Source organism: Macadamia integrifolia, unplaced genomic scaffold, assembly GCF_013358625.1.
Source record: "Macadamia integrifolia cultivar HAES 741 unplaced genomic scaffold, SCU_Mint_v3 scaffold1765, whole genome shotgun sequence".
NCBI classification, from domain to species: domain Eukaryota; kingdom Viridiplantae; phylum Streptophyta; class Magnoliopsida; order Proteales; family Proteaceae; genus Macadamia; species Macadamia integrifolia.
The window spans coordinates 38,156-64,987 of NW_024868344.1; the positions used below are offsets into that span (position 1 = coordinate 38,156).

The 26,832-nt window shown below is 37.4% G+C and overlaps 3 protein-coding genes across 4 annotated transcripts in view; 2 read left to right on the top strand and 1 right to left on the bottom strand.

Annotated features, from left to right (window-relative positions):
• Window positions 1-377: 377 nt before the first annotated feature.
• Window positions 378-1,319, top strand: LOC122064789 (ethylene-responsive transcription factor ERF084-like). The gene has a single exon (XM_042628539.1). The coding sequence runs from the start codon at window positions 399-401 to the stop codon at window positions 1,059-1,061; it is 663 nt and encodes a 220-aa protein (XP_042484473.1). The 5' UTR covers window positions 378-398; the 3' UTR covers window positions 1,062-1,319.
• A 6,530-nt stretch (window positions 1,320-7,849) lies between these two features.
• On the top strand, window positions 7,850-12,771 carry LOC122064790. Its single transcript, XM_042628540.1, has 2 exons — window positions 7,850-7,897; window positions 12,046-12,771. Exons 1-2 carry the CDS (start codon window positions 7,850-7,852, stop codon window positions 12,502-12,504), a joined length of 507 nt encoding a protein of 168 aa, XP_042484474.1. The 3' UTR covers window positions 12,505-12,771.
• Window positions 12,772-13,968: 1,197 nt separating this feature from the next.
• The window catches only part of LOC122064796 (DNA topoisomerase 1), a 57,854-nt gene continuing 44,990 nt past the window's right edge, over window positions 13,969-26,832 (bottom strand). For both annotated transcript variants that reach the window (XM_042628544.1, XM_042628545.1), the window contains exons 18-23: window positions 23,732-23,815; window positions 19,420-19,531; window positions 19,195-19,284; window positions 18,414-18,479; window positions 18,235-18,330; window positions 13,969-14,428 (exon numbers count right to left, since the gene is read on the bottom strand). In XM_042628544.1, coding sequence (XP_042484478.1) covers window positions 14,321-14,428; window positions 18,235-18,330; window positions 18,414-18,479; window positions 19,195-19,284; window positions 19,420-19,531; window positions 23,732-23,815 — 556 coding nt within the window. In that variant the 3' untranslated portion in view covers window positions 13,969-14,320. The remainder of the gene's footprint in view (window positions 14,429-18,234; window positions 18,331-18,413; window positions 18,480-19,194; window positions 19,285-19,419; window positions 19,532-23,731; window positions 23,816-26,832) is intronic.

Below are 26,832 nucleotides of genomic sequence, written 5' to 3' on the forward strand. Positions count from 1 at the left end.
AAGCAGAGGGGGCGGGGGTGGCAGAGGTATCAATTCACAACCCCAACTACCCTTTTCTTCTTCTTGAATGACATCTAATTTCCTATGGTGACCTTTGTAATTAATGGAAAGAAAAGGGTAGTTTAGGTCCTAACACTAACTTAGTTCCACTCGAAAAGCTTGTGATGGATGGAAGAGCATAAGTAAAATATGGAAGGATACGATGGCATCGAGAATGACAGGAATATCTTTATATTATTATTATAATAATAATAAAAATCCAATCTTTTTTATTAAATTTATCGAAAAATCCCAACTGGCTTCCTACTCTATTCGTATATAAATGGGTTTCTGCTTCTGAATCAAAGAAAGAAGCTACTACCTCTCTCTCTCTCTCTTTCCGTTTTGTTTCTTCAGAGATGATGCTCTCGGGTGATGTTTCGTTCTATAACTATGCTAATGACAGTCCACCACCAGTTCTTGAAGGAATCGCTGCTGTTGTCGGCCGACATGTTCTGTTCGGAAGTGATGAATCAGTTTCGGTTTCGGTTGCACAGCGTGGGGGCGGAGCTGATTCGGCGGAGAAGAGAAGTGGAAGCAACATTTCGGTGCAGAAGAGATACAGAGGTGTGAGGAAGAGGCCGTGGGGACGGTGGTCGGCTGAGATACGTGACCGTATAGGACGTTGTCGACACTGGCTGGGCACTTTCGACACTGCGGAAGAGGCGGCGCGTGCTTACGACTCGGCGGCTAGGAGACTCAGAGGGTCTAAGGCTAGAACTAATTTTGTGATCCCGTCGCTATTACCGGACTCCTCGTCTCTGTCATCATCTTCTTTGGATAATAATAAGGTGGTTAAATCCCGTGGTAGTATGAGAAAATGTAATAAAACATGCGTTGTGGTTAGCTCAGTAGCTCAGCTCTTCAGTTCTACTACTACTACTACCACTACTACTACTCCTACTACTGCTAGTGCTACTGCTTCTGCTTCTGCTATTGTTGATCAAAGAAAAAAAGCTTGCAAGGTATTAAAGCTGGATTTCATGAACATGAATGCTGCAGCAGAAGCTATTACTGGATGAAGTAGGATTTTAGCTCTTCAGTTATTCCTTTTTGGTTTTGAAAAATTGTAAATGTTAGAAAGGTAATTACATAACTACAAGAAAGATTATCTTTAATTTCCTGTTTTATTCCTACTCTTGCATGCATGGGTGGACATGGCCCTAGTTTGTTGAGTACTAGGAATAAAACAGGTAAAGCAGGTAATCTTTTTGTTGTAATGATGTATGAGATGTATCTCTTCTTATATTTTGGTCAAGTAGTGCAAGTGTATATCAACTAAGTATTTGCTTTGGATTTCTCAGGCTTGCCTTTTCTTATGGCTTTAATTATTGTTTCCTTTTAGGACTTCCTTTTGGCTGAGTTTAGGGTTTTACGTCGACCAATGATCTCTCTCTCTCTCCCTGTGTGTGTTTGTTTCTCAGAAGTACACTTCAGTATTCTTCAAGTACGAGGCAATCCTGAAGTGGGTGAGGGAAATGAGGCCCTGCTTCTGGGTTTGAAGTATAACTTCAACAACTGTTTAAGAATTTCAATCCCTGTAGTAGTTCAAGTACTAGGCTATGAACGAAATCACCCACAAAAAGCGAAAACTATGAGGGAGAAACTCTCTCTCTCTCTCTCTCTCTCTCTCTCTCTCTCACATATTCATTAATCAAGGCAAGGGTGACAAGGTTGATAGGGTGTAGCTGTGTAGAGGAGCTATCGATTACACGATTAGATGGAATGAAAGTCTTTACAGAGCGCAGCGCCCATTACGGTAACAGTACTACTACTTCACAGTGTTTTACTTGAGTACATATCACCCGCCACACTGCCACACACTTCTTCCATATCGCTTTCTCTCTCTCTTTCTTTGCCAAATGCCAAGTACTGAAAATGGATGATTTATTCGTGACCGTTGATCTATATCTATCCATCCGTAGCATTACAGATAATGGGACCCAGGATTGGAAATTTGAAATCAATGGTAAGAGGAGTAGAGTACGTAGTTGAGAGATGGCCGATGAGAGGAACTGGGCTACGTTCGAGTTCATCCATCTGTAGCTTCACCTAGTTAATAGGGGATGATTAGCTAGCTATAGGATCATAAGTGGAGCTTGTACTTTTGCTGTTCTTTACGTGCATATCTCTCTTACCTTGAAGAGAGAGAGAGAGAGAGAGAGAGAGAGAAGAGAGAGAGAAGAGAGAGAGTGAGAGAGAGGGAAACACGGGCGAGTGTTTTCTACAGCTTCCCAGGCAACAAACTTCAATGTGGGTACTATTCACCAACGTAATATTATGATAAAAAGAGTCCAAGACAAGGGAGGAGGACCCGTCCATCTACCTCTCTTCTCATCTCATCTCTTGTCATGGATTCTGGTTCTTTCCATCACGATTCATTGAGAAGGATATATTGGAGATTGATGAATTTTCACGTTCGTGAATGTACTTGAATATCTTTAATTCATAGATATGTTATCTATTAGATAAAAAGAGAGGAAATATATACTATATCCATGGACTAGGATGTACATTTATGTATATGAAAATTCATCGAACTAGATATTTTGAAACATATAGGAATGTCAATCGGTCAGTCTCAATTGAATCTAATCAGGCTTGACTTTCATTCATACGTCATGAATCGTCTATTCAAGAGTTTGCATTGGGTGGACATGGTTTAATTTATAATTAATGGATTGAGTTCGGGGAATTTGCATTGGGTGGGCATAGTTTAATTTATAATCAATCGATTGAGTTCGGGCTTTAATTGAATTATACGAATCTTTGATATTAGATCGTTTAGCTTTCTGCAGACCAAATTTTAATATTTGTCTTTGAAATACGAAAACACCAATAAAATGAGCCTTAGGCAAAGCCTAAAAACTTAAAATTCCTTAAGAGTGTTCTATTAAGTTCAATGTATCAAATTGCCTTTATTACCATTATTTCATATTTCATGGTGGTGGAAGTCAATAGTATATCAAACAAGAGGTGTCAACCGTTTAGGTTTAATCGAACCAAATGGATCGGGTACGGTCCGGTTTAGAATCAGTCGATATTGATCGGGCGACTTGAGTGCTTCTTGCTCCTTCATGATTGGAGAAAACCGACTGGAAATCGAAAATGACATCACTAACCCCACCAGAAGGGAAAAAGAACCAACGCTAGTGGTTCTAATCTGGCCCATCATAAACCCGAGTAAAGACAGTATGTAACTATCACTAATATTACAAGTCCTTCTTCCTTATTGCGTTCCAAAAAAGAAAATTAAAAGGTTATCCTCCCTGAACTAATCCATCACGTTGGATTGGAATCTCTTATTCTAATGATCTCGATCTCCAGAGGAGAAAATTACTTTCCTTCTAACTTCTAAGAAAAGAAGAAAAAAAAAATTAAATAAAAGACTGCTATCCCTGGCTCCCCGCTACTGTGCCCGAGTCTGGTACTGGCCTATCACATCTCTCAGTCTCTCAGTGCCGTAATTACTTCTGAGAGTGTATTTAAAATCATAAATTGCTACACAATCTAAAGGATATATTTTTGTGACTTCTGATATATATATGACATTCGACGTAAATGGAATAATAACGTTTTGTGTTTATTTTCTTTACCCTTTTTTTTTTTTTTTGGTGAATAAAGAGTTAATGCTTGTTACCTGTCATTTGAGAGCATGGTTTGACGAATCAGATCGAATCGATTTAAACCGGTTGAATCAGATTGGTATCGATGATGTTGAATCTCAATCACATGCCGATACTGTATTAATGAATCAGTATTGTTGCGTGTGAGTGCATCCGCTGGGTGCATTAGCACACACATCCAAGAATCAACGGATAAGTTCCTACTCGAGTAAGCTAATCGTAGAGCACTTTCTCTCGGTGTGGAGCTGATGATAGAGCACTATTGTGTATTAGTATGCTTTGATGTGGGAGCATGCTTTTAGGTTATCGTGCCTTACTCAAATAGGGCCTTTAGTTATAGTGGGGTCCTTGTTAGTTTAGGGGTAAAGCAACCTGGCACGTTGCGACACCCTACCTTGTCCACTGAGGCTCTAGAATTTATTGGATCAAAGTAGGAAAAATTCTCCATCCACCCACCAATAGCAGAGGGGTTCGATTCCCATTATAAGCAATGTGGCGGAAAAGACTAGAAAAACGTGATATACTTTGCTTGCATTAAGGTTTAAAACTTGTTGCCTATTTCTAGAAAATGTTCAGAAAAAAGAACTTACAAATAATACAACACTGCATTCCCTGAAGATTGAGGATAATATGATATTAAAAAATATATATATCAATCTTTTTAATAACAACCAAAGGTATTTCTATTCAATCCAAATCGATCCAAATTGAATTAGATAAGTATCGGATCCAATTACCGATTATAGTATATTGAACTATGTTTTAGAGAGTCCAATTTCAGTTTGGTTTCGGGTGTGGGGCTATTCAAAACAAAGAGACTGTCCAAAAATTGAAGACTCGAGATTGTATTTAATTTATTGGAATTGCGTTACCCATTCGAACCGGCAGATTCGACCGATCCAATTTCCATTTTTTGAAACGGTGGTTTTGGGTTTACCGAAAAGAAGATCCTATATTTACTGAACGTAATCTAAAACTCCAGGGAGAACGCAGAGCCCTAATTAATGGTGATCAGTACACGTGCAAGTCACGTGAAGTGCAGGGCTTAGGGAGCTGGTCAGATTGGAACAGAAAGACACGTGTACCCTTATTCTGGTACTTGGGGAACGTAAGATGACGGATTATGACGATATAATGAAGAGAAGAGGGATTTGGCATTGAATCAGAGCAGAGAAAGGCCATTCATTCCAGAAAAGATACAAAATCTTGGAAGACATGTGTGAATTGACACGTGATTGAAATACACTCCCGAAAGATCTTTTCCTTTTTGCCTATTGGATGTGATTTTGAGTTAAGCACGTTGGTGCTATCTTTGCCGTTGGATTGGAATTCCATCAATGACTACCCTTCCTCTTATGCACGTGTGAACATCTTTGTGGCCCCAATTTAGAAGGTCATGTAGATGAACAAGGAGGTGAAAGTGTTTAATTCCTGGCAGCCCCAAGGGGTTAGCGCAGCTTGCTTGCAGGGGATATGAGACTCCATCTTAGAAAGCGAGGTCTCGTGATCAAAACTTCACCGCTGCATAATTCCTTGGGGCCACCCACTTGAGGTCACTGAGGCCCAGAAGCTCCCGGTTTATACGTACAAGTGTTTATGATGGACTATGGACCTGGTTATGATCTCTGGGCTGTGGGCTGTCTCTATGAGTCTCTCTTCTGTCTGTGGGCTGTCTCTATGAGTCTCTCTTCTGTCTGTGGGCTGTCTCTATGAGTCGCTCCTTTTGTGCTTGTTAGCTTTCACAGAATTCTCAACTGGGCCTTTGCAATTTTGTTCTGCCAATGGAGCTCTAAGAGATACAGTGTCATCTTCTAGTTCTACGCTCTTCTCAACACTGGAGCTGAGCTTTGCTTCACAATCTTCAGTGATCTACTAGATCTCTTCAATTTGCACTTCCAAACTTGTGATCTCTTCTTGCTTAATAGTTTTGTGTTAGTTTTAATGAGTTTTTATGGATTTAATTTCTGGTTTTTCGTCTTGGGTCCTTCCTTTCCGTACTTCGTGATTTCTCCCTTTCTAGTTTAGGTCTAGGGGTATTTCATTATTTTTCTCTTGATGTTCGATATATGTATGTTATGTTTAATTAATCTTTTTATATTTTTATGACCTCAATCCCCACATTTGATGTGCTAAGGATGTCCAGGCATGCTTGCCTGCTTTAGGGTATTTCGGTCATTTTTTGTATATGAATTTCATATTTTTATTTTAATTTTACCTCTTATATATCATATTTGGATGATATTCCATGATTGATATCAATCCCCATATGCTCCATGCTTTTTAGTTTTCTCAATGATGTATGTTGAAGATATGCCATGATAGGGGTAGTTTTGTAACTTCCAGCACAATGCATGCTAATTTAGGATTCTGCAACGCCTCTTTTATGTGATATTTCAACATTTGCTTTACATTCCGTACACTAACCATGCGAAGCTAGTTGGACACAAATATGTCGATTTAATCTATTTTTTTTTGTGTATTTTGCCCAAGTTTCTTAATCTTAACTGTCATTAATTATATATTGAGTCAGCCCATTTATAGTATACAATACCTAGGGTTGAAGTCCGATTTTTATTTGACAGACTGAGGTGCCTAATACCTTCCTCAAAACGCAACCTGATACCAATCCTAACTCAAGGTTAGATTGGTTCGAATGGAATCATATTCTTTATTAAAATGGGTCGTAAACCCTAATCTAAGTGGTTAATCAAAGTCAATAGAGACTGATGGACCCATTGACTCCTTTCTTAAAAGGAAAGGAAACTCTAGGAAAACCATTATCCTCACAATTAAGATCGAATAGGACTAAGTATAGAAATGCAACCCTAAAATGATGCAAAAAAGAATGGGAAAAGACATGAACAAACAATCGCACAATGCACACAACTTTGCGTGGTGCCTACTTCCACAGTGAGATGAGATCCTGCTTCACTATCAATAAAGATTAGGACTACAACGTTTGTCTTCACAATTCTCTCAATTTTTTTATAGAGAAACAAAACCTCGCTACAAAACCCTATATTGGAAATTTACAGAAAAACCTCCAATACAAAGCACTTCTTCTACTGACTTCACTACCCTCTTTCATTTGATCACATTATAATTACACTACTGTTTGTTGTAGATACTCTTAAACTTGACGAAGTTATTGTTGACTTATTGATGAATAAGACATGACAGAAAAATATCAGTGAGGGCACATCAGAGGAGGATAGTGCCGTAGTTATAGGTGATGGTCAAGGCAGAGGTAGATGAAATGAGAGATTGCAGGAGTTCGGCAACTATAAAGGTTGCTCTTAGTTGAAAGGTCTCAAAATAACTTGTTACTATTACGAGGAGGAAGATCATTTCTAAAGGAATTGTCCAAGGAATTGGGAGGATAAAAAAGAAAAAAAGAGAAAAGGGAAAATTACGCCCCCCCCTCTCCTGTACTTTGTCGGAATTACACATGGATCCAAGGGTTTGAAAGAATTATACCCCCTCCCCTGGCTTTGACGGTATTTGTATGCTGTTAGTTTTATACCTCAAAAGACCATATTACCCTTCAATGGAAAAAAAAAAAAATTATAAGATAAGACCATTATACCCTTTTGTTTTTATCATACCCAAACACCCAAATTCCTAAACATTGCCGTTGGGAATGAAATCTCTGCGACAAGCACTCCCCAGTCTCTGGCAAATCTGGGCAATGTTAGGTGGATAAGGGAGCCTTACATCTCCGGTGAGATGAACTTTTAGAAAATATGAACAACCATCTATGTTGCATTTTAGAAAAATACGAACAACCATCTGTGCCCTAGTTTTATAGGAAGAGAGAGTAAATTCAACATCCAGCTCAAGGAGGGAAGGATTAAACATTACTTGATTTGGAGATTGACAGGTTTCTCCTCTCCACGTCCCATGATGAGTGAATTCCACAATTAATTTATCAAACATCACCAAACATTTCACTAGAAGCAATTTCTTGACACCTTTATCCTTTTTCCGGTATAGGAAACCATAATCGTCATTCATTGCATTCCATCCCTCTATCCCAACTTCATCTACCCAATCCAAGAAATGCTGAGGAAAACAAACAAAAGAAGAATGGATAGCCTACCCGTAGAAGCAGAGGACAAAGCAGTTTCGGAGAAAGTTGGAGGTCCAGTGGCAGTAAGGATATAACCGGAGGCGACAACGGAAGCATGAACAGCGAATGCTACTTTGTCGTGAGGGTTTCTGAAAGAAGGCAGGTAAGCCCTAAGCAAAGCCAAGATAGAGTTCGTAGTGGCCGTTATTTCTTGATTAGGTTCTCTCCCTAGAAGAAGATGTTAAGGTACAAGAAGTACAAGTCAATTGAAGAATATAAAGGGAAGCAATTGCAGAATAGGTAGGTTGAAGAAGAGTGAAGCAGGTTGACGGATAAATGCCCTCTTTTGTTCCTTTAAATGGAAGGGTATATTAGTAAGTTCACGTGCACATAAGGGCATTTTTGACATTAAAATGCATTATGTAAGCTGACATCACCAATTAACAGTCCCAATTTCACAGTGACTAACAAATTGGAACTAATTGTAAGAATCTTAGAAAGCGTAGAGAAAATGAACGTAATTCACCCAAACCCTTGAATCCACGTATAATTTCAACAAATTACAAGAAAGGAGGTCGTAATTTTACCACAAAAAAAAAAAGATAAATCGTCAAATCTTGCTATTGTGGAAGAGTCGTGGAGTGCAGGAGATGTCCATCTCACTAATTCATCAAGTATAGGAACTTTTTAATGAATTTTAGATTCTTATTGTTCATTTCATGTGTTCAATTAGGGATCAGTTTGTTACATATTATAAATGTAGTAATGCTAAGGTCAAAATTGAAAATAATGTTGAAAGCAAGGTTACTAGGATTGGGACTATATGAATTCACATGTTTGACTGGGGTTAAGAATCTATCTGATGTAAGCAAAAATCTGATTTAGGAACACTATATTTGAAAAGATTTAGATGCTCATTTGAAGATAGAGTTCTCAAGGTCTTTAGAGGGCCAATGGTTGTGATGCAGAGATGAATGATCGAGAACCTCACAAACTTGCAAGGATGTTGAAAGAAGTAGAGCTATCATCGGAACTTAGGAAAGAGAAACATATGAGTGATGAAGGCTGCAAACAGTTCAGGCTGTGAGCACTTGTAGATTCTGAAAGAAGTGGGTTTCTTTCGCTTCAATTTCGGTTAGTGAAAAAGATCTCTTTGAAAGGGTTGTAGTGATAGGAAATGTGGAGTCACATCACATCGTGCAACGGTAAACTGTATGTGGTACTTTGAGCGGGGTGTGGCCCATACTGGTAGGTATATTTATATCATGTGATCGTCATGATGTTTTGGTAGTTCTGTTTGTTAGATAAATGAGGAATTATCTATTAAATATGTCACATGTTGTTTTTACCAAAAGAAGAAAGAAAAAAAAAATACATAGGTCACATGTTGAATTTGATATTTTATCTCTACCATATATGATGTATCTCTTGGGGATGAATGCACAATCATATGGAATAAGTCAAGCAAACAATCATACACAACATGAGGAATTTAACATGGTTTGACACGAATGCCTACATCCACTATTAATGTCTCTACATGTCATAGTCCACCTTTGTTGAAGGAATGGGTTTAGAAGTTGACAAGTCAAATATTGGAGCTGATTTTTTTAGTTGGGTTGCTAGAAGTGTTGATTGAGTTGGATAGTTTGAATTAGTCATTCAAATTACATGACTTTGACCTGTTCCAACTCATAATGCATTTGGTAAAAGAATACTAAGGATGGTAATATTTTCTTCATTTGATAATCAACCAATCTACGTGACTCAAATAAAATCATTCAATTCACTAAATTGCAACATTAAGCCCAAAAAATGGTAAAGGTTTCCTTTATTTTTATTTTTAGAAATTGGAAAGCATCTCAAATAGGTTTTTACTCTGTGTAACCATGGTTGGTTTCCTCAAGCCTATGATCATATTGGAATTGCCTTCGTTCATATAATAGAGTCTTTTGTGTCCAGTGGAGAGAATCGATATACTCAAGATTGCTATTAGGATGGGTGGCCAAATGAGAGCATGGCAAGGGCATCAATGGGGACGAGATTTTTCCTCTCAGAGTGGGTGGTTATTTCTCGTGGTCCTATATCTGAGCATAGCCCGCATGCAGCCCGATGGGGGCCTTTTCCCCTCGAAAAATTTGATACAACCAATACATTTTGTCTAGCTTATTTGATCGACTTCAGATTATTACAATATTTATGTCCTTAGCCAGCCCAATTGAAGGCAAGATTCAATCTCAAGACGTGGTTAAATTGAACAAAGATTCTAACCCAGCTATGTTGTTGATACTTTCATTTGGCAACGGTTTTAAATTCCCTAAATCCTAATATCAGCGCTCAAATATAAATTAATCCACCTTACATGGACTACTTACCAATCACAAGACTTTCACCTATAATAAAAATATTGAAATATTTTTTGGAGTACTCTAGATCTAATGTGTGGGTATGCGTAAGAAGCCTGGACGGAGGGACTCCTCGGTGTGATGTGAATCTTGAGACTGATATATATTTCTTCTATTGCTTATTCGGAAGAGTTTTTAGAACCTATGCAAAGTGATGTTATTATGAATCCAATCTTAGAATTTACTATTTTTCGTATTTTGAATTGGTAATCTCCTTCTTCGACTTGCATAATATTTACCTCTAAGAAATGAAATACTTAATTTGTGATTTGACCTTCTGGTCTTTTTTTTTTTTTTTTTTTTTGATATAACCAAGGATGATGTCGTCTCTTAATCTCTCAGCTAATTTAGCTTGTAACTTGCATTTCTACTTTGTCTTCTTTGCACTTTTAACGAAGGAATAAAGTTATTTATGGAGAGTGTGGTTCCTATGCTTAAACACATGCAGGAGTAAAATGAATGCCCCACTTACACTTCCATGAAAGGAAAAATGATATTTCTATAGATTCTTCCTCCTAAACTCTCATTAACCCTAGCACCTGCGGAGGGATCGCACTCCCTCACAAAAAAAACTTTCCCTTTATTTATTTATTTTATTCAAAGAAGAAAAGTATTTTTGGTTAGGAAAAGAAGGAAAATAATCCTCTGTTTTTCTCATCCTTGTTTTTCCTTGTTTTGCTACCTGTAGAATGCGACACGTGGACAACTTTAAGACCAACGCACTGGATGTAATAATCCTCACCCAATCTTGACTGTTGGTCTCCTTGTTGTCCACGTGTCGCATTCTGCATGTAACAAAACAAGGAAAAACAGGGATGAGAAAAACAAAGGATTTTGATCCGGAAAAGAAACCACCCTTTAAGTTTAATTCCTGATGCTTTTGGTAATTGCTGGCTGTCGATAGTTGAATCGATGATGGATCGACCTGCTCAACCTTTTCTTTTTCCTTTTTTAAAAAGAAGAAAGTTTCCTTGTTACCCAAAAGCAAACGTTGAAAAACATAGAGATTAAACTAACATGTACACCTGTACAGTACAGTTTCGTCTTATATGCTCTTACTCAACTCAAGTATTAATTAATTCACTCCCAACTCCCAACCCAATCTATGATTTTTTATTTACTTGTTTTATGCCTTAATTGAGGGTTTAATTAGTAGAATACTTAATTAATTAAACTCACTTTATGATTTATTCTTAATTAATTATCGCCGCCTTCTTCAATATACTTATATCGATCTGTTATTAACAGTTAGAGCTTAACTAACCGACGCTCGTCGCTCGTCGTCGTCTCTAAATTACGTGGCAACTCTGACTCTTAAGAAGAAAGAATCTTCCAAGAAACTAATCGTATATATAGTAGGACTAAGTCGGTCCTACATAGTTGCATGCACGCAGTGATTAGCGTCTTAATTTCATGGTGGGAGGGAGAGGGACAGATGAAAGAGAAGCAATCCTTCCTAATCATTACGATTCTAGAGAGAGAGAGAGAGAGAGACCCAGCCAAAAAAGGCACGCGGGTAATGAGAAGGAGTCAATTAATTAACTTAAAGATGCTTCTGACGTGGCTTCCCTTCCTCAACAATCCTAATCATATGCACGCACGCACGCTGTTCTTATCATTAGTGAAAACGCGTAAGAAGCACTAAGCCGGCCATCTTATTAGAACTCCTTCCTCAACCTCAAGTGTCCAATCCGTGTTGCTCTCTTTTTTCTCTCTTTCTTCTTCAATATAATTCCCTTTCCTTAAGCTCCATCCATCCTTCTCCAATTCAAGTTCCAGTTCCAGTTCTCTCTCTCTCTCTCTCTCTCTCTCTCTCTCTCTCTCTCTCTCTAGCTCTCAGACACAGAAACATATATGGGTGGTCTTCATGAGAAATCAAGTATGCTTGACAAGAATTCAACAATAGAAGAAAGGGAAGGGAAGGAGAAGAAGAAGAGAAGAAGAAGAAGAAGATTACGAGGAAGAGGAGGGCTATGGCAATGATGGGTGTGCATGTTTTCGATTCTTCTGCGTAGGAAGAAGGCACAAGAGTGGTATTGAACGTGTATCTCTGTTGCAGCAGGTGCAAGGAGAAAACAGTAGTAGGGATAATGAGAGTCTGTGGAGGAGAAAACTAAAAGAGTTGAAGGAGATAACAGAGTTGTTGTGTGGTCCAAAGTGGAAGAACTTCATTCGCAAGCTAAGTGTGTACGCCAATAAGAGAAGACGGAGGAGAACTACGGTCCACCTGTTTCAATACGATCCTCAAAGCTATGCTCTCAATTTCGACCATGGTGGCGATGAAGATGATCAACACGGTTCACGCCTTGATTTCTCCTCACGCTTTGCTGCTCCTCCGTCTAAGATGAACACTACTACTGCCTGAGTTGGGTTTTTGATCCTTACAGCCATCTTTCAGTATCTGATAGATGGGATCACCTAGGCACACATTCGAAGGGACACCCAGCAATCAGATGCGCAAGCAATCCTTTTTTCTTTCCAATTTTTTGAACCCTTTTCTCCATTCAGTGAGTGCTATTATTCCTCATGTCAATGAGATGATGTGTTAGAGCCCACTACGATTACCATTGCTTGTTAGTGTGATGGATTGTAATTTTCTTGTTGTAGAGGAATATACTATTTTTTATTCCCATTCTGCGGCTTATTTCTTGCGTGTACTAGCCACGTTAGGCATCCATCCAGCCACATCTAATGTCTAGGAACATTCCGAGCATCCATCTCAAGGATTTTCCAACCATTGGATGTGCGTTGGGCACCCAATGCAGTTGGGTCAGTCTCGAATACAAGTAGGTGTGTCAACTGTCAATTGGTCAGTCTCGAATGGGCCTTGACATAATAAATCCCCAAACCCAATACTTACCGGTTAGTTGATCAATCAATTTGGGTCTTCATAGTTAGGGTAATAAAAATGAAGTCACAGATTGAACACCAACTTTGTCACTGCAACATTTTTCTTGAAATTGAATCTCCAAGTGATGGTGCCAGTAGTCACTATTCTTAATAAATTCAACCTCTATGGCGCTATTAGAAGGTCAAATCCTTGCTCATTCACAAATTGTTCATGAAAAATTATCAAAATATCCCTAGTGTAAGAAAAATAACAAAACTGGCTATGCCCCTCAAAACTTGTCGATATGTCTTGGCACCAAAAAAATAAAAAATAAAAATAAATACAGAGATTAAGATGTGAGTGTTCTAACATTCCAAAACAAATCATGGACAGGCCTAGCTTGGCCCACTTCTATTTATAATTGACCTGGTTCAAATGTGAACGGAACATAGCAGCAAAGAGTTCTGCTCAACATTACAAAAGGAGGTCGACATTTTAATGCACCAACAAAACCTGGCCCAAACTAATAAAATCAACCAATTGGATTGGTTTTGGACTGAGGTATTATAGGACTGATTGAAAACTAGACCAAATCGAACCAATTGATAACCAAACTGAAACTTAGCCAAATGAAACCGAGAAAAAAAAAAAAAAGGATTTTGAAGTTATAAATAGGTGAATTGACTATCCATTTTTCACAATATTAGTAAAACTATTTTTTTGTTGCAAGTAAAATTATTACAAATCAATAAATATGAGATTATGAATAAGAAAATTGATCTGTAAATTGTAACAATGCCAAGGCCTTGATGTCGAATAAATTTACAACATACCTAGGGGTGTTTGCTCCTACAATCTATAAATAACATTCTATTTAGCTCACTTGGAAGATGAAAACCAAATTGTATTAGAAGTTTTCACAAGCAAAACTCAACAACATTTTAGCATTCCAATGGTATTGTAGAAACAAATGGCTCTATCTATTTTGCAAAGATGAGATTATGAAAAACCTTCATGTATTCAACTAAACTTGTCCTTCACTCAGTGGATCATATTATTGGATCATTCGTTCTTACCCTTTCTTCTCTCTGAGAGAATTTCTTAGGAAGATACAGAACAATAAAAGATCCAGCATAAACAATAAAAACAAAAAAAACAAAATTGACTAAATTTACAAGATTGATAATTATTATATATACATCTCATTTGCCACAAAAATAAATTGAGATGCCTCAGAACACATGCTCAGTCGCCCAACCAGTTGTTGATCAGGAAATTAAAAGAGATTCTCCGCGAATAAATGTTGATTGAATGAATCGAGTGTCTTCAAACTTGATCATTAATTATTTTTTTACACTTCAACCTTCGGCTTACTCTTAGGTCGGCCACATCGTCTTACATGTTTACCCAACAATAGTTTCAATGCCTTCTCTAGAGTAATGTCCTTCGGATTCATGTTCTGAAACAGACAGTGATCATAAGATGTTCAGTTACAGAAGCTAATTGACTGGTAAATCAATATCCAGAATAGTAGTTATATGAGAATTTTAACCATGGCTTTTTCTTCAGCAGAGTTTTGAATACAAGAACCAACAATTGCAATTACAAGTCCATGAATGGTTTAAGATGGGATGTATATTATATTACTAGCATGTGCATGTGTACAAAATTTGGCCATGGTGTTCTTTCTGCAGCACTTTAAATAAAATAACTAACAATTTTGTCTACAAATTTGTAACTAATTATGATTCTGATCATATACAATATTAGCATGTGCATCTGCACATAGTATTTTAATCCCTTTGGTGTGTAAGATTGGGGGTTAAATCTAAAAATTGAATCAAGCCTATTAATTGGATGTGTAGCGCAAGACTGCCACTTACAGACAATGATAGAAATGGATAATCAATGGAAAGAGGAAGAAATTAAAACAAACTCAATCTTATCCCAACTAAATGGGGTCAGCTACATGGATCCGTGCAAAACAAAATAGGGAAAACTAAGGTCCACAAAAAAATAGGGAGAATGAAGAAATGAGAAAAATGAAAGTAAAGAGGAAAGAGACACAACCTAGCAAGTCAGGAGAATCTCAGCTAAATGGGGCAAGCTACAAGGATCCTTGCCCTCCAATAGGCTCTATCCCAAGTCATTCGTGGGACAAGTCCTAGAATATGCATATTGTTAGAAGTCTATCGAGAGAAAGGAGTCCAGTGCAAGTCCCAGACTCCTCCCTTGGGTTTTAGGACTGTGGGTTTGGGTATCACAGGTCCTACTAGGAACAGGAAATAACAAAATAGGAAACTAATACTAATTGCTAACTTCTAACTGTATTCAGTCCTAATAGGACCAGGAAAACCCACATTCCTAATAGGACTAGGAAAACCCAAGGGAGGAGTCTGCAACTTACGCTAGACTCCTCTTTTCTCTCGATAGACTTCTAACACTCCCCCTCAAGTTGGAGTATACATATAGCAAAAGAAAGCTCCAACTTGGATAAACAAGAACTCCAATGAGTACAGAGAGAACTCCAATTAATCATCATAAAGCCAGTAGCAATATCAGCTCAAACACATCAAACATCAATGGATAAAGAAATGTCGTGTCGAATAAACCAAGCAGAACCATCAGCAACGAATAACTGCAACACAAAAAACCCTTCCCAAAGAAGGCACTCCAACAAAAACTATAGCTCCCAATAGCTACAATAAAAGCACAAAAATTCCATAGGCAGCATCAGGTTGCTAGGGACCAAACAACATCAAGCTGCTGAATATACCAAACTTCATTAGATTGCTGAATATAACCATCTTCAAAAAGAGAAAACAGTTGCTGAGGATACACATAAGCAAATACGACTTCAACTGATGACTTGAGCAGATAATAACGACAATCTCCCCCTCAAGTTGCTGAGGATACACACGAGCAAATACGACTTCAACTGATGACTTGAGCAGATAATAACGACTATCCCCCTCACAGTAGCAAATTAGAACATATAATCAAATAAAATGTCCAACTAAGAGCATCCACAACCAAAAGGAAGAACCAGCGATAACCTTACAAATATGAAACCAGAAAACCAACAGAACAAAGAGGAAATACCAGCTCGAGATGGATTCCCTCAATCCAATCCCTCGACTCCACAACTCCAACCAAAACCAGAAAATCAGCCAATCGAAGAGAAATAAAAATCAGATAAATCATCGATTCCATAAAAAATCAATAGACAATCTTCATCGACTACAATTGGAACTTCTTCAACCAGCATAAAACTAACATAACCTTGTCCATCGAAGAATTAGTAAATCAACAAACAACCAACATCACCATCGTTACCACAAAGCAGCAATAGCATCAAGCAGCAGGAGCAGAAAACGATCCCATCAAACAGTGATTCGAACAAAATAGCATAGACAATAAACTTGACCAAGCAGCAAAGTAATCCATTCAACAGAAAATAAACCCAAACGAGAAACTGCAGTAATCGTTGAAATATGGAAGAACCCGTCTTCAATAAAAAAATTGATAGCAAGAATAAGTGACCATGTAGCACAAAGCCAACACGACCACAGCAAACAACAACCAGAAATATGACAAATACTCCATAAGGAAAAAAAAAAGTGACTGCAGCAGCTAACTTCAGCAAACAACGAACAGTAAACAGTAGTAGTAGCAACAAAAAATAATAAAAAATGATTCATTATCTATCAAAATCTACATCAAAAACCTATACACCAATCTTCATTCTTCAGTATATGAAACCCTAGTTCTTCTTATTTGATGAGCTAGGGTTTCCTTCTTCAAGCCAAATCGACTCTCAAAACGGTAAATCAATGAGACAATCAGTTACTAATAACCCACTTTGATACCATGTAAAGAGAAGAAAAGAAAAAGAGAGAGAGAGAGAGAGACCAATGATTGTGGAGCAAAGGGAGTCCCAATCGATTAGATTGGGGCTACCCTCCTTCATTCATTTAATAGAATAGCTATTAGAAGTCCTATTAGGAATAGGAAAGAGAAAAATAGGTATCACAAGTCCTAATAGGAATAGGAAAGAACAAAATAGCTAATATAAGTCCTACTAGGAATAGAAAGGAACAAAATAGGAAACTAAAACTAATTGCTAACTTCTAACTGTATTCAGTCCTAATAGGACTAGGAATACCCAAACCCACAGTCCTAACAGGACAAGGAATACCCAAGTGAGGAATCTGTGACTTGCACTAGACTCCCCATTTCTCTCGATAGACTTCTAATTTTGTTCTTTCCTATTCCTACGACTTGTAATAGCTATCTATCTAATGAATGTAGGAGGGAAGCCCCAATCTAATCGATTGGGACTCCCTTTGCTTCACAATCTCTCTTTTCTTCTCTTTACACATGTCAATCCTCACAACTTCTCCTATGGTCATTTTAGGCCTGCTTCTAGCTTTTATAGCTCCTTCAAACTGGAACAAATTAATCTCCCAAAAAAAAAACACTAGCGATGTTGAAACAACTGATCCAAGGCAATGATTGGTTCATAGTATACAAGATCACTCACTTTGAAAAAGGATACTATAGCTATTCATTTAGTAAGCACCAAAGATACGATGCTGATCAAAGATAACGGTCCTTCTAATCCCATTATTCCTACTTAATTTAAATGTTGTTATTCTGAAGTACGATTTATTAGTAATTATGTAAACCAAGTACAAAAGAACAGCGGAAGGATGACAATTCTCATTTTCCATACCGAAATACATGCAACGGAAGTTTCATTTTAGTCATGTCTCAGCCTGAGGTTAGAGGAGTTCATAAGGAAGTCAGGAAATAAAAATATTAGTTGAAAAAGCAATCCCTTGAACAGAGGCCTGCTCATCCACATTAGATCAGCAAGCATTGTACTGGGAGTGAAAAGGTCGTTTTGACAACTCAGATAATAGCAGCATACAGGAATTAATCAGAGACCTCACCAAGCTCAGCATGAGCCTAGCAAGTTAGTTCAATGCTTCGTGGTCCAATGATACAATCAATCATTTTCTAATATTCAAACACAGAAATACGAATTTACAGTTGCTAATTGCTATGCATTCAAATGAATGTCTTTATTGCATGGAAGAGGAAAAAAGATAATGTAAAAGGAATGAAGGCAACTTTATTCCAACAAGCAATTAACTATGAAGGCACGGATCGCAATTGATCACAAAAGACAATTAATCTCAACATCTGAAGAGGAAGTTGAAGTCGACACTAACCGGGGACATAGAGGAAAACTGAAAGTACCTTAGGAACTGGTCCAATTGTGCGCCTATGTCTAATTGAAAACCCATATCTTGCAAGTTTTAAATATATCGGTTGCCCATCCTCTGGATGCTCCCCCTAAAAAGGAATAGATTGCCAGAGTCAATAGACAATGGAAAATAAGAACGAATCAGAGGGAAGAATTATGAAAAGAAACATACCAACAGTACAGGATACTGTAGCAACTCAAGTGCTTGTTCTAAGGTGATGGTATCCACATCCTTTATCTGAAATATGATTTGTATTAGTTTCATAGATAACTATAACACAGAAACAACATATGAACTCACTTGTATGTTTTAACTCATGACAGCTATAACAACATGGAAACAATAATGGCTATTCAATAAATTTTCTATGCATTTCACCCAGCATAATCTAAAAATAATCTGCTATCCCAAAACAGCTGATATGATCCAAACAATTGCATTATGGTGATGGAAAAGCAAGGTTTTCAACAAAAAAAAAAAAAAAAAAATCAAAACACCAGTAGATAACCATCACAATGCTCATTTTCGCTTTGTTATATTCAACTTAAAACAAGGAACTGCTGGCATATCTGTTTAAAGCTAATGAAATATGATGTCTGAGAACTCACATCAATCAAGATCCATAATTTCTCTCCCAAATGCTCTACAATATAAACATAATTGCAGAATGATTTGTACATGATATAATCATGCAATATGTATCCTCAACAACTTTTTGGGAGGGGAAGGAACAAGGTAGAAGACAGAATCCTGTGCATTGGTGTGTGTGTGTGTGTGTGTGTGTGTGTGTGTGTGTTGGGGGGTAGGGGTTTGACATTGAAGCCTTTGATCCAAAAAGGAAAGGTATTGTGCTTAGACTCATATTTTAAAACAAATGGTAGATAGAAATAGATCTGATCGCCCCAGCTGAGGAGGTAAGCATTATTTATGAGTGAAAAATTGTATTAGATACCTGAGAGACAGAAGCTCTCTTTGGCAAGTATCCCTTTCTATCTTCACCAAGCTGGACATAGAACCCATAGGGACCATTCTTCAGAAAAACCTGAAAGAGAATAACTTTAATGTAGATCCATAGATGAAAGATGAATAACCAAACATCCATATGGAATGGTCATGTGGTTAATTAGTATCATTTCTCAAAGGACAATTAAACCCAAAATAAAATTAAAATACACACCTTCTCATTAGTACCAGGCTTAAGACCCAGCAGTTTTGGCTCGGTAATCACCGCCTGTTTCTCAGAAGTATCATCTTCTTCATCATCTCCATACATTGTCCTTGCAATATACCTATATCACCAGTGTAAAACAAGGAAGAGAACAAGGATGACCATCCAGTGACATCATGGACCACTTTTTCACAAAGCTGGCTATAAAAAACCAGCTACCAACAGTAATGTAAAATAATGAACCAGGAAAGTCCTGTAAGAAATTAGCTTAAATAGTATCACAATTAGAGAAAAATAAATCAGCTAATGGAGAAAAATTGTAACTCAAGATTGGGGGATCAAAATGGGCTCAAAGTCTGGTCGACTGGTCTTTCCTAAAGGTGGAACACCTGCAACATAAATGATATTTGACATAAATAAGTGCTGCACCTTGCAGTTAGGCACCAGTGAAGGCAACAGTCGCCCAGGCTCCAACCAGGCCACCTAGATGCCTAGTCGTCGCCTTGGCGACACCTAGAGAACTATGGAATCCCCACCTTGGCCTTCATTACGAATCCACCACACACTACTGAATTCACAACAGCAAAGTTTCAGAAAACAGAACTGTTATATTACTTCATATCTTTTGGGGAGGCCTATGGCCTTTACATCTATTTATAATATGAACTAACCCAAACAAGGTATTTAGTCTTAATATGGCCAAATATGAAGTGTGGTCCTGGCCTTCAAAATGGCACAACCTGATGCGACATGATTAATTAAAAAAATATATATATCAGATTGTATCCATCAAGTTAGATTGATCCGGGTCAATATGACTTGAGACCTTGAGACATCTTAGATGTATAGCCAACAGCGGTGGCCACTACTGACGCAGGAGCAGCAGCAGCAACACCCACCGGCAATAACATGGCAGCAGCTCTAGCAACTGTGGCAATGGCAGTGGCAGCCGCAATCTTCCTCTTCTTCGGTGGAAACTACTGCAACCACTGCCACTGCTGCTTCTTCCTCTTCTCTGGAAAAATGAGGTTCTTGCTGCTTCAATTTTCTTTGAAAGAGGCTCCTTCAGTTTTTTCTCCTCTGTTTATAATATTTCTTCTTTTTCCCTTTTATTTCCATTTTTAACCATTTCCCCTTTGGTTTATTTATTTATTTGGACCTTTTTCCTGAGTTTTAGCAACTTGACAGATAAGCGGCCCATCACCTTGGTCCTCGTAGACTATCTTGACGCCTAGGGGCCGTCTAGGCAACACCTTGACAACCATGCAATCCTGCTATGAATAATATCGCTGATGCCTCAAACGACATTAGGTTCATTGATCCATTCATAGCAGTGTTATTCCTTAAAGCAAATATTAAGCTAGGTGCCTCCCATCTTCCATTATTAACCCCCCCCCCAAAAAAAAAAAACAATGTATCCAAAACTACTTCCAATGGTCATCTGTTAGCCTAATGATAGGAGAATTGATCACCTATCCTCCGAATTTATGTTAAAAGACAGTTTTTCCCTTGACACCACCAATCCTCTTCGAGGTGCAAGGCTTGAGTGATCACAAGCTGTTAAGTATAGTGATGGAAGGTGAACTGAACAGTGATGGATCTGTTATTTATGCTGAGACTTCAGATTGAAGTCCAGATATGATGGGCAAATTGCAGTAGTAGTTACAAGAAGCTCTGCAACAGGAAATGAACCACTCATGAAATCGCATTACTAGTTTTCCTTTACTCCACTGATTATTCCTCTTTCACACCTCCAATATTTCCTTCAGCTTGTCACCTCATCCTTGTTGAGAGTACAATACAAAATGATACAAGAAAAATGTCTGGTTATCTGATCGGTGACTTACCCCATTGGTGGGAGAGATTCTTCAGTTTTCTATGTGATTTGCTTCTTACTTCTACAATTTGACTTACTCTCTGTTTCTTACATGTCAAATGATTACAGCTATTAGTCACAGACTGACAACTACTTAATTAATTAACATGTTGATGGAATCAATGTTTAAATAAATGTATACAATATCAAAATATTAATTGATGTCCCAATTCATAAGAGATGCAGATCAAAGCATGAAGAAGAAAAGGACCAAAACACTTTTACGCGGTTACTGCTCACGTGAACAGTAGTGTGGGACCATATGGAGGAAATCTGATGGAGATATTAGTTGCTATTTCTTTAGTTTAGTTCTACCTTTTTTATTTCTATTTCCGTGTAATCTTTAGTTATTAGTTACTAATTTGATTTCTTAACTAGGATCTTATATTACTCTGTACAAGTCCCAATATTGTCTTGTAAGGGACTTTCTATTTTTCTTTATTTCCTTTCTTGTAATAGCAACTATCACCACATATGTAATATAGACCATTGAGAGTCCTCCCCACGCTCAGTGAAGCTTGAATGTTGGTTTTCACACATGCAATATAGACCATTGAGAGTCCTCGCCCACGTTTTAGTGAAGCTTGAATGCTGGTTTTCACACATGTAATATAGACCATTGAGAGTCCTCCCCCACGTTTTAGTGAAGCTTGAATACTGGTTTTCACATATGATTGTGTGAAACGATGTAGGAGAGAGTCCTATATAAGGTGAGAGACCTTGAGATGAGTGGCCTAGGTGTGAGTGAGAAATTCAAACCATCTATCCCTATCTTCTTCCCTTCTTCCCTTCTTCGCTATTTTCCTGTTTTGTTCTTATTTTCTATTTCTTTGTTCGGTGATATAACCACATCTGAGAAAGTTGAGTTACTACTTTGGTGACTTCATCCCAGGTAAAATTCTTCCTTACACTGTCAGCCAACAGTCTAGTTATAGTCTGCGTTTTTGTGTTCTGTGATTAAATATCAGTTAAGATTATGTTAATCATGTTAGGGGCTTAATAGATTACATAACCTGATGTTCACCTACTTTTAAGGTGGATCGACGGTTTCTGTTACTGGTGTTCCTGCTGTGTACCTACTGATATCATCTCATATTGATCCTACTATGAGGATAGTACTCGTTGATCTATTTGAAACAGGTTTTAAATTAGATCTGATAGCAGCAGCAGGAAGAAAAGCACATCAACTCAAGACCAGAATGTAGAGCTCACTTCCAGTGCACATGAGAAATAAAATTTCAGAACTCAAAATGATTTTTCTACAATTTACAACATGGAATAAAGCACGATTTACCCTTACATTTTTTTGTTTTTTTTTGGGGGGGGGGGGGGGAGCGTGTAAGAAGACAATGAAGTAGAAGAGAGTCAAGGCATTCACTCTGGCACTTCCAGAGTCAAAGATCATTCCAATTGACACTTTGTCAATGAAAAATGTGAGCCAAAGCATTGATTTGGGAAGCAAGCTCTAATACAACACATTGTCGGGAGTAGGGCATTTAGAGAATTCACCCATCTTCTTCAGTCTCTTTGGTGTATGGCCTCTAACACATAAAGATATCATCAGAGCTCTTCTCAACTCTTCAACCCCGGCTCCTTTTCATGCGTTCTTCTAGATAAGCCTGATTTGTCAAAATGAGTCAAACCCTAACGCGAACTTTAGTTAAGTTCAGCCCTGCCAGTGGGCAGATGTGGTTGTGTAGTGGATGGGTGACCCATCCTTTATTGCTGAATCTACCCATGCCAGTTCATGTCTGCAACATGGAAGCTTTGACCATTTTAGGGACCCTTTCAACCTTCATCAGTGAACTTTACAATTTTCCATTATACAGATAGATGGTGCGAGAGGAGGCTCACCATGAGATCTAATTCTCTCTTCCACTCCCGTATTCTCTCCACTTTCTCGAATTCTCTAGTCCAGATCTCACCTAGTATGATAAACAGCTATATTTTTTTTTTTTAAACGTTAAACAGCTACATTACAAGCAACTAGGGATTGCAATACAATACAAGAGGGCCCCATAAGCAGTGGGGAAAGCAGCAAGCCAGCAACAGTAGCTCCAAACAAAAATTAACTCCAACTCCTCCTGAAAGCAACACAACACCCCTGTCAGACTGCCCCCCAGCCACCAAAATTCCCAGAAAGTAAAATAGAGACCCACCAACCCCATAACCACCCTCATCACAAATCCAGAGAAGTAACGAAAAGAATAATGAGGCAGGAACAGAGAAAGAAATGAACCAGATCAAGTGATTGACACCAAGAAGAAGTCATAGAATCTTCACAATTAATTTCTCAACCAAACGTCTATACACAACCCAAACCATATAAGTTTAGATCAAGAAAAGACAAATAAATATCAGAACAAATACAAGTATCAATAGAGAGCAGTTGAAACTAAAATATGATCTCCAACAAGTTAATAAAAGATGTCTATCCAATCTTACTTGCATTTCGGGTGCTCATTACAACCGATAAAATAGCCTGCACCAATCCTACTCACTTTAAAGACCAAAGTACCCGTTGAACAACTGCAAAAGAGTAAAGTGAACGTTATAACAAGTTTTTGTTTTTTTTTTTTTTTTTTTTTTTGAAGCAAAGATGATTAACATGTTGCACAAACTAGGGGTGGAAAAAACCCTCATATTTCATGTATTCCCATCATTCAAGAGTGTTGAAGCTGCATTGAACTAGCATAGCATGACTATGTCATGCACAACAAATGCATTTACAGTAACATGAAGGGTGTGGAACAGATGCAAATTCATCTCCAAAATTCACTTGAGCATATCTACAAACTCTTCAAAATGAATCGTATTCCATAATCAAAAAGTCCCCAATTAGGTTATGGCACCCTTTAAAGATTCTTCTATTTCTTTCTTCCACAACTCCTCCCACAGGAATCATCCATGATTTAATAACACTATTATCTGAATTACAAGTAATGACACAAACCCATTTTATATACCTGACTACAAGTCTACTCCCTCAAAGTCGAAAGAAACTATAGAACTCTAATCTATTGGGAAAAAAAAATTATAAACTCTGAAATTAACTCCTAAGTGAACCAAGAGGCCTAACATGACTCCAATTAGTACATCACACCTTTCACAAACATAACAGTATATCAACTCAAAGAAACTCTACTTAAACTTTCCAGAATGAGAGCCTAATACTACTCTCCTAATTGCCAATAACTTCCCCAATAGAGCTCAGAATTGCTAGATCTTTGTGTTGTAGGCAGGGTTTAAAGTATTGTATGTATCAACCGATATGTATCAGTATTGATATGATACTCTTTACTTTTTAAGGTGTACCGAATCGGACAATACGGCTCGATACAGTCGATACTAACCCTCAGTTCACGAACTAGAGAGCAAGGGTGGACTGGTTTTTCAACCTAAAATCGATTTTGAGACCCTCCATTTGTGTTTGTTTCTAATTTGTGACTTGGGGCTCTGAATCAGCACTGAAAGGCAATTCAAATCCTGCAAACAAACCTCAGTTTTGATCATCCAACCATAAAAAATCTCGGATTGAAAGAAAGGTGAGCATGCAAATTACTTCAATGTAGTTTACAAAAACCTGTACTGAATCAAATGCATGATGCATCATAAACCCTGGATTGATGCATTTTTTTATTTTTTCTATATTATTTCAATTTTTCTAAAGAATAAAAAATTTAAAATAATCTAAATAATGGAATAATTGATGCAAATTGGTTCAACGTAGTTTGATAAATACTAAGAATATTTGAAATGCAACATATAATTAGGATTTTTCTTTCAAATTTTTCTATATTATTTCAAATTTTTCTATATTATTTCAAATTTTTATTTTCCGAAATATAAACATTTATGAAAAATGTGATAACTGATGCAAATTGTTTAAATGCAGTTTGATAAATGTATGTAATGAATGAAATGCATCATATACTTGGATTGATGCATTTTTCAAAATTTTCCTATTTTATTTCAATGTTTTTATTTGCTAAAAATATTAAATTATGAAAGTAATTGAAAAAGAAAGGGATACTAATCCACATTGGTTCAATGTAGTAGTTTGATAAATACTTGCAATGAATGAAACGTAATATAGTCAAGGATTCTCACATCGTGGACAAGTGTAGGTATCCAAAAGCGTAGGATACTTAAGATACATATCTATAGAACCCATTTCACTTTCGAAACAAAGCATGTTCTTCTCGTTGATGGTACTTATGTTTTCCAAAATTTGATGCATAAATGCACAATCGATCTCCCAGTTATTGCAACTTATTTCCTTTGTTATTGCAGTCGATAACATTTCACAATCAATACTTATATGCTAGACTTAGACTAGCATATAAGTCTAGTCCTGTTTTGAGTTTAAATCCTTTGTTATTGCAATTTCCTAGTCAATTTGAGTGTCCTATTAGTTAAAGATTGAGTTAGGCCTTTCATTTTTAGTGTCTAAGTCTATTTTTGAGTTTTCTATATAAGTTTGCAAGGGTATCAAGCATTGTACAAGAATTTGATTAATGAAAATTGCCGTTGTTGCTGCTCCTCTTCATGTGTGAAGACTTCCTTGTGTTTGATCCACAACATCCGATAAGTCAAAATCTTCATTAATTTATGATTTTTTATGATAGGAATAATCAAATCTTGATTTGATTTCGGATTCTTAAACTAGGTTGTTGTCCCTAATTCCTATCAGTGGTTGGTTTCCACCCAAAACTTTTAGGGTAAGCTTTGATTCTATTTGAGTAATTCAATGATTCAATTGGCTTCCCCCATAGCGAAACTTAATCTGTTTTAGGGTTAGGGTTTTCCTTGGGACCAAATCGTGGGACCTCGTGTGGGTAAGATCTAGCCTAGATTTTCAGGTTTATTTGGGATACCTAGGAGGGGTAGTCGATTGTATTTCAGGACCCAACAGAAGTCTCTAACATCAGTTCTTGGTGGGATCTTTAAAAGTGTTTTTTTTTTTTAATCATATCTTGATTTTTGAATTTCTTCAAATTTGACCGTAGGTTGAGGCCCATTTTTTGACCATAGGCTCCCCTCCCATAGAGTGAGAATCGATCTACTCTTGGAGAGGATCTAACTCTTGATTTGCGTGATTCTTAAAATCCCGTAAAATTGGAGAAAATTGGGAGACCTGAACCTTTAATTTCCTAATTATTTGTAATCTAGTCGTTAACTTTTGGGCATACTTTGGGGGTTAGTAGAGCTGTCCTAGGGGAGGTTGCAATCCGAATTTGGGAAGCATCTAACCAACGAATTGAGAGTACTTTCAAATCTACTGAAAGCTGAAAACTACACCGACATTAGAATTTTTCTAATTCTCAGAAATCACTCTATCGATCATTCTCATCTTCATTAGGGTGATAATACGTGTCATGAGGGATTGATTCCTAGATTAATACCGTCTGAGTGGGTTGATTTTGAGGGAAAGTAGGGTAGTGATTAGTTTTGAATTAGAGAATTAATAGGAGGATGTACTTATCCAGGTGGTGTTTGACTTGAGCATTCACACTCAGAGATGGAAGCAGGAGATATACAGCTGT

Bases quoted from the DNA above. Each gene is read 5' to 3' on its own strand.
- LOC122064789 (XM_042628539.1), top strand. From the start codon at position 399: ATGATGCTCTCGGGTGATGTTTCGTTCTATAACTATGCTAATGACAGT.
- LOC122064790 (XM_042628540.1), top strand. From the start codon at position 7,850: ATGAACAGCGAATGCTACTTTGTCGTGAGGGTTTCTGAAAGAAGGCAG. The intron at 7,898-12,045 runs GTAAGCCCTAAG...ATTCAACAATAG, and splicing joins GGGTTTCTGAAAGAAGGCAG to AAGAAAGGGAAGGGAAGGAG.